The sequence below is a fragment of the Felis catus genome, chromosome E2 (genome assembly GCF_018350175.1).
Source record: "Felis catus isolate Fca126 chromosome E2, F.catus_Fca126_mat1.0, whole genome shotgun sequence".
NCBI classification, from domain to species: Eukaryota; Metazoa; Chordata; class Mammalia; order Carnivora; family Felidae; genus Felis; species Felis catus.
In genome coordinates this window covers 18,710,810-18,718,912 of record NC_058382.1, presented here as the reverse complement: position 1 = coordinate 18,718,912, position 8,103 = coordinate 18,710,810, and the positions used below count along the sequence as shown (strand labels likewise).

At 45.8% G+C, this 8,103-nt stretch overlaps 1 protein-coding gene across 4 annotated transcripts in view; it reads left to right on the top strand.

Moving 5' to 3' along the window:
- Positions 1-5,167: 5,167 nt before the first annotated feature.
- UBA2 (ubiquitin like modifier activating enzyme 2) overlaps positions 5,168-8,103 on the top strand; it is a 40,917-nt gene continuing 37,981 nt past the window's right edge. For all 4 annotated transcript variants that reach the window (XM_019819600.3, XM_019819601.3, XM_011289986.3 and 1 more), the window contains exons 1-2: positions 5,168-5,379; positions 7,963-8,046. In XM_019819600.3, the coding sequence (XP_019675159.1) occupies positions 5,242-5,379; positions 7,963-8,046 (222 nt within the window). In that variant the 5' untranslated portion in view covers positions 5,168-5,241. The remainder of the gene's footprint in view (positions 5,380-7,962; positions 8,047-8,103) is intronic.

Below are 8,103 nucleotides of genomic sequence, written 5' to 3'. Positions count from 1 at the left end.
GATTTGTGTATTTTTACTTCATTTTGACTCACAAACTATCAACTCTGTGTTTTAAGTGCTGTCCTTTTTGCTTTATGGCACCTGTACTGGGGCAGAAGCGAGATTTAGAACCTCTTGGCTATGGGCTGGTCTACCCTTCCAGGGTCAGTGGCTTGTCTGGGCATTTTACACACAGAATGTGGCTCCCCTCCAGCCCAGAGGGCGAGTGTTCCTGCACGACCAGCTGGGGAGCCAGGAGCCCTGGTCAGCCTCTTAAGTGCTGCCACCGCACTTCAGCCCACTCGGCTGCCATCCCTGCATGCTGACAGATCAAGCCTCTTGATCTGCTCCAGCTTCCTGAGATTCCCACCCTGTGACACTAGCTATTGAGACCTGCCCCTCTTTCTCCCACCCGACCATCCCCAGCCTCACCCATGCCTACCTTCTGCCCCTGCAGCATCACAGCACGGGGGCCCTTTCTCTCGATTCTGGACATGGTCCCTCCTTCCTGGTGTCCACTGTTCCAATTTCCCCTTTCTCCTTTCAGTTTTTATGTTATCAACCCTTCCATTCTGCTACCCTTTGGCAGCAGTATGAAAACACTCCCCCCAGCTATGTGCAGACTTGCTATTTGCCTACGTAGATGAGGAAACTGGTATAAACAATTTGATTTGCTACTCTGGTAAACAATATATTAGGTCCAGATTCTCTTGAGGTAAGGTCCTCCTGGGCAGTGTGTGACCGCTGAGGACACCACCTGATCCTGCCTCCCGGGGCCCCTGAGGGAAAGTGGCTGACTGTATACAAACAACTTGCTGGTCAGTGAGGTACATAGGGGAGGAAAAATAATTTTCTCTTTGCCCTTCTAGGTAGATGGCTGAGGCCCCTGTAAGAAAACTCAGATTGACAGGAGAAAAACAGAAGTATATGTACCTCCTATATAGACGGAAGATACTCAGCAAAACTGAATAACTCCCCGAAATGGCCCAAGCCATTACCTCAAATATAATCTTCAGCTGAAGACGAAAGACGTGGGGTGCATGGAAGTAGTTACGGGAAGTTATCAGGCAAAGCAGAGCGGAAAAGGGTAGGGTTGTTATATATTGTTAGAGAAACAAGAGAAAATAAGTCCAGTGTGAACCCATTTATTTATTTCTTTAACGTTTAATTTTGAGGGAGAGAGACCAAGCACAAGCGGGGGAGGGGCGGAGAGAGGGAGACGCAGAATCCGAAGCAGGCTCCAGGCTCTGAGCTGTCAGCCCAGAGCCTGACACGGGGCTCAAACTCATGAGATCATGACCTGAGGTGAAGTCAGAAGCTTAACCACCCAGGTGCCTCACCCAGGCACCCCATTGTGAACCCATTTAAATGTAAAACTGCAGGGGCACCTGGCTGGCTCAGACAGACCACATGACTCTTGAGGTCATGAATTTGAGCCCCACATTGGGTGAAGAGATGAGTTAAATAAATAAGAACAAATAAGTGAAGGAGACATAGATCAATTAAGACAAAGGCCTGGAGTGTGTGTCTGGCTCAGTTGGAGTCTTGATCTCGGGGTCATGAGTTCAAGATCGAGAGATGACTTTAAAAAAAAAAAAAAGGAAGGGGGCACCTGGGTAGCTCAGTTGGTTAAGCATCCGACTTCAGCTTAGGTCATGATCTCGCAGTTCGTGAGTTTGAGCCCTGCATCCGGCTCTGTGCTGACAGCTCGGAGCCTGGAGCCTGCTTCGGATTCTTTGTCTCCCTCTCTCTCAGCCTCTCCCCCATTGGCACATGGTCTCTCTATCAAAAATAAATAAACATTAAGAAAATAAATAGAAGGACAAAGGCCATCAAAGGTCCTGGGGAGTAGGAGTGGGTATGGTTGGGACTTTCATTTCCTGCACTTGTGTCCTAATTTGAATTTTTTAAGGTGAGCAAGCATTTTACACTTTATACTTACACTCACACAAATCCACAAAGAAAAGCAAAGGCCCTCAGAATTAAGGTACTCAGCTCAGGCCGGCCAAGGGAAGACAAGGGAGGCAGGAGAGAAGCCAAGGAAGGTGATTCCCATTCCCTGAATGTCTAGAGGGAGATGTAAGATCAGCATCCTGGGGAGGGCCTCCTGTAGGTCTAACTGCGAGGATGGGGTCTTTCTATAAGCCAGCCCTGTGTTGGAAAGGAACATCAGCAGTCCATTGTGCTCCCCACTCTGGTTGAGCACTCTGACACTTCCTGCACTCTTGCATCAGGGCAGCAGCCCGAGTATTCCTCATAGACCAGCTTGGTGTGTGGTTGGTGAACCAACAGTTTATGAGAAAGACCACAGAAGTCAAAAGCATTTTCCTATGTTTTCTATCTTTATCCTTTCTCTTCTAATGATTATTTTTTACTGAATATATTTGACATATAACATTGCGTAAATTTAAAGTGTGCGATGCGTGGGGTGCCTGGGCTGTTCTATTGGTTAGGCCTCCGACTTCGGCTTGGGTCATGATCTCCCAGTTCATAGGTTTGAGCCCCACATCAGGCTGTCTGCTGTCAGCACAGAGCCCGCTTCAGATCTTCCATCCCCCCTCCTCTTCCCCTCCTCACTCATGCTCTCTCAAAAATAAACATTTACAACATTTATTTTTATAAAGTGTGCAATGTGTTAACTTCATACATTTATATATTGTAATATGATTGCTCTTGTAGCAATATTTAGCATGTTGAAAAACAAAATTCAGTCGAGTGAATTTGAAGATCCAACTGGCTTTATTCAAAGATTCATGAGTCTGACAGCATCCCATCTATCTAGCAAGTGGAAAGGAGTTCTGAATTGTTCAAGATGGAAGGTTTTTATAGGCAGAAGGACTGTGGGACAGGAACTTACAAAATAGATTATTTCAGGCAAAGTTACCTTACCTTACCAGGGTCAGATTGTATCACTAGTGTTCACTAGGAAATTACAGACTGATTGGTTTAAAATTCCACTCCTGGGGAAGGCTGAAACTGCAATTAGGGTAGGTATTAACTCTTGGTTGCTAGCTTGCTCCTTAGCACAAGTGACTACATTTTGGGCCTGTTGTGTCTTTTTTACCAGCACCTCTACCACATTACATAATTATCCTTTCTTTTTAGTGGTTGGGATAATAATTTTTTTCTGATTTTAGAATTAACATTTTCTTTAAGGAACATGAGCATTTGGGAAATACAGAAAGGTTTAAAGAAGAAATTAAAATTACACACAATTCCATGAAACACAGATACATAAAAATATTAACTGTGGTTTTCTTCCTGTTTTTTAAATATATTTTTGTGTTTACAAAATTTATTCATACATGACTTCGTATCTTTTTTATTTAACATTGTGAGGATTTTTTTTAATTTTTGTTTTTAACATTTTATTTATTTTTGAGACAGGGAGAGACAGAGCATGAACGGGGGAGGGTCAGAGAGAGGGAGACACAGAATCTGAAACAGGCTCCAGGCTCTGAGCTGTCAGCACAGAGCCTGACGCGGGGCTCGAACTCACTGACCGCGAGATCACGACCTGAGCTGAAGTCGGCCGCTTAACCGACTGAGCCACCCAGGCGCCCCACATTGTGAGGATTTTTAAATCATATTTCCAAATTACCCTTGCTTAAAAAAAAAAAAGGGGGGGGGCAATAAGCCCAAAATGGAGTTGCTTACACTAAACCTCATGTCACCAAGCAGAGACTTAATTATAGTTCTGGCTCTCCTAGAAATGAAATCTTAAACCAGTCAATCAGGAATTGCCTGATCAACATTAGTTAGGTAATATGTCTGATAGATCACCTAAAGGAAAGGTAACCTTCCAATAACCAACCCACTTTTGTAGAACTTCCTTGCTCCTTCTCCCTTATAGCCATCAAAATCTTTCATTTTGTACAGTTCCTCAGAGTTCCTTTCTATCTGCCAGGTAGAATGCTGCCCAATTCAAATCAAATTTTGCTCGTCAACAAAAATTTTTTTTAATGTTTATTTACTGGGGCGTCTGGGTGGCTCAGTCGGTTAAACATCGGGACTCTTGATTTCAGCTCAGGTCATGATCTCATGGTTCGTGAGTTCGAGCTGGGCCCCCCAACAGGCTCCACACAGTCAGCTTGGGATTCACTCTCTCTGCCCTCCCCCTGTCCCCCACACACTCTCTCTGAAAATAAATAAACTTTAGGGGGCAGGGAGGGCCTGGGTGGCTCAGTCAGTTAAGCATTTGACTTCGGCTCAGGTCACAATCTCAAGGTCTGTGGATTCCAGCCCTGTGTTGGGCTCTGTGCTGACAGCTCAGAGCCTGGAGCCTGCTTGGGATTCTATGTCTCCCTCTCTCTCCGTGCCCTCACCTCCCTCCACTAGTGCTCTTGTCTTTCTCTCTCTCTCTCTGTCTCAAAATTGAATAAACATTAAAAAAATAATAAACTTTAAGAAAAAAGAAAAAAATGATTATTTATTTTGAGAGAGTTTGAGAGAGAGAGAGAGACGGAGACGGAGAGACGGTGTCCCAAGCAGGCTCCAGGCTCAGCGCAGACTTGCCTACGGGGCTGTATCCCACCACCAGGAGATCATGACCTAAGCCAGGAGTCGTAGCCTTAACCAAGTGAGCCAAGTGGGTGCCCCAACAAAATTTTCAATACACCTCAGTTTATTTTAACACCCTCTAGAAAAGCTTTGCTTTACAATCCATAACTATAGTAACGGGAGTGCTTGTTTTCCTATTCCTTGGCAATAGAGAGTTACACTTTTTCTTTTTCCGGATTAATAGGTGAAAATGATCTAAACACCGCTTTGCATTTCTTTGATTAAATTTTAATACGTTTATTGATCATACTGTTCATCTTCTTTGTGAGTGCCTGTTCACATTCTTGACCTGTATTTGCTGTTTAAAGGACACTTGCTTTCTTGTTAATTTGTAAGAGCTCCTTACATACAGGGGCATCTATTTTTTAACCTGTAAGTAAGCCTTGGCTGGGAATTCAAACCCCAGGCCAAAAGGTGGCCCGTAGGTTTCTTAAGCCGGATAGCGGTTCCGCGCGCGTCTGTGAAAACACGACCCGGCTGGAGCATCACTGCAGGTGCGAGAGAGAGAGAGAGACCTCCTGGCGCAAAGCCGAGCCCTGACCTACGCGGTGCGCTCCACAGATCCCGGGCGTCGCCCGCTCGGCGCCAAATGACGGCCGCACTGCGCATGAACGGAAGCTGGGTCGCCCTTCCCCCACCTGCTTCCGGCCGCGGCTCATTTCTCGCGCCTCCGCCTCCGCCGCGGCTCGTGGTCGTCCCGCCATGGCACTGTCGCGGGGACTGCCCCGGGAGCTGGCCGAGGCCGTGGCCGGGGGCCGGGTGCTGGTGGTGGGAGCGGGCGGCATCGGCTGCGAGCTTCTCAAGAACCTCGTGCTCACTGGCTTCTCCCACATCGACCTGGTGAGGGCCAGGAGTGCGCGCGGGCTGAATGGCGGGCCGTGTTGCCGGGGCCGGGGGCTCGGGCTCCGGAGGTCGGGACCAGAGTTGGAGGGGGCGGGGCGGCAGCAGGCCTGGAAACCCCGGGGTCGTGGCTGCCTGCAGAGAGGGCGCTGCTCGGCGGGGCCGGAGCGGGCCTCGCTGCACGCCTGGCCGGCTCGGGACGCCACCGAGGCCGCGGGCCGGGGTCTTCCTGGCGTCTGGCGGTGCGGCCGCCCCTGCCTCCTTGGCAGCGCGAATTTGTGGCGGCTCTAGGCTGTGGAGGAGGTCTCGTGTCTTTTCGCTTCAGGGCAGTTCCTCAGCTTTAAGAGGAGGCAGGAGGTGATTGTTTCAGTCTCTCGTGGAGGTTGTGACTGCTCAGTTGGGAGGTCTCCCTTAACTCAAATACTGGTCCAGAGCAGAGGGTGGCAGTAATAGGAGCCAATACATACTGAGCGCTTGTCCCGAGACCGGCGATGTTCTGAGCGGGTAATTTGCATTAACGCATCTAATCTGCGCTACCGCCGTAAGGTTGCAGACGCAGTTTTCATCCCCCCCCCCCACTTTTTTTATTTTAAACAGATGAGACGAAAAGTGAGATCTAGAAGGGTTTTAGTAAATTACCTTGAATCAGGAAGCAAGTGGCAGGACTCCTTTGGGGCTCTCACCCCTCTGTTCTGGGTGCAGTCTGTGTGACTGTCATTGTTATCTTCATAGATATGTTAGCTTGTATCACTGAAGATACTAGGATTTTAACTTTTGCATTGATGTACAGTGGCTGTAATTTTATTTTTATTTTTGGCTGTAATTTTAAATTATTTTTATTAATGTAAACTTTTTAGAGATTGGCGATGTTACGTGGAGCTTGGATGTCCGTTTAAAGTGTCTTAAAGTGTAGTGGAAACACGGAATGGAAAAAAAGTAAATATGGCAGACTGAACCATGAAATGAGGGGCGGGGGAAGAATTTACACATCTTTCCTTTGGCTGTTACAAAGTTATTCTTCCCATCCAGTTCTGTGCCACAAATCCAAATATGATCGTGCTTCAGCTGGTACCTATTGCTGCATGTTTAAAAGAACCGTTTTGTGGGGCGCCTGGGTGGCTCACTCTGTTGGGCATGTGACTTGGGCTCAGGTCATGATTTCCCAACTCCGTGGGTTTGAGCCCCGGGTGGGTCTCTCTGTGCTGAGCCCTGGGAGCCTGGAGCCTGCTTCCTATTCTCTCTCCTTCTCTGTCTGCCCCCCCCCCCCCCCCCCCCCCCCCGCACTCACGCGCTCTCTTTCTCCCAAAAATAAATAAACATTAAAAAAGATTAAAGGAACTGTCTTGTAATAGACAAGACAGTGAATTGGGCACCTGAACAATAGATGCTGATCCTTTTCTATTTAATTTAATCAAAAAATTTAATGTTTATTATTTTTGAGAGGGAGAGAGAGAGTGTGAGCGGGAGAGGAGCAGAGAGAGAGGGAGAGACAGAATCCAAAGCGGGCTCCAGGCTCTTGAGTGGTCAGCGCAGAGCTGGACTTGGGGCTTGAACTTACAAACCATGAGATCATGACCTGAGTGAGGCGAAGTGGGCAGTGGGCACTTAACTGAGCCACCCAGGTGCCCCTATTTGATTTAATTTTCATAATAAATTTAGAAAGTACAAATAGAAAATGTTTAGACGGTTATATATGATGATTTTCAGAAATTATAACCAAAGCTGTTAAGATGTTTCACAATTAGAATGTTTGATGACTCTTAATATAAATTTATAGAAAGTCTTTAGTCATTCTTATTTCCTTTATTTGTTTGTTTGTTTGTTTATTTATTTATTGTTTTTGAGAGACAGAGAACAAGAGCGGGAGGGACCAAGGGAGAAGGGGTCAGAGGATCCAGAGCCTGCTCCCTGCTGACAACAGCCAGCTTGATGTGGGGGCTGGATGTGGGACTGAACTCAGGAACTGTGAGATCATGACCTGAGCCAAAGTCAGACACCCAACCGACTGAGCCACCCAGGCGCCCCTCTTGTGTTTATTTTTAAGCAGCAATTAGATAAAAGTTAAAATGTGACACTTTTTTCAGCCTTGTGTAGTGTTTCCTTTCATAGCCCTTAGGTGAGAATTATAAATGGAGTTGTGTGTGGGGTAAGACTTTTGAACTAAAGTGACAAAAACGCAGTAAATCTGCTAAGTGTCATTTAAGAAAGACGGGTCACAGTTAAATCTGATTTATTTGATTTGAAAGAGTAATTAAAGAAATGAATTATATTTATTTTAATAAACCCATTATGATTTTATGCCATCTAAGGAATTTCCAAACATTTGCCAAGATGGTTAAACAAAAAAATGCATCCTTTCTAAAATATTTTTGAGAAAGTTATCTCTGAAATTAAATCTTGATTTTTTTTTCATATGTGTTAAAGTATTTTTATCAGTTTAACAATTTTGGTATTACTGGGGAAAGCATTTCCTCTGCTAATGTAGCAAGTAGCAAAAGTTTTGGGTTATGGGTGCTGAGGATAGTGATATTGCTCACACACACCAGAAAATTTATGATTTATCTGGAGTTTATGCACTTGTAGATTGATCTGGATACTATCGACGTCAGCAACCTCAACAGGCAGTTTTTGTTTCAAAAGAAACATGTTGGAAGATCAAAGGCCCAGGTAACTTTGCTTTTCTTATACCATTTCTGTTCATTTATATTTTTGCACTTTGATGGA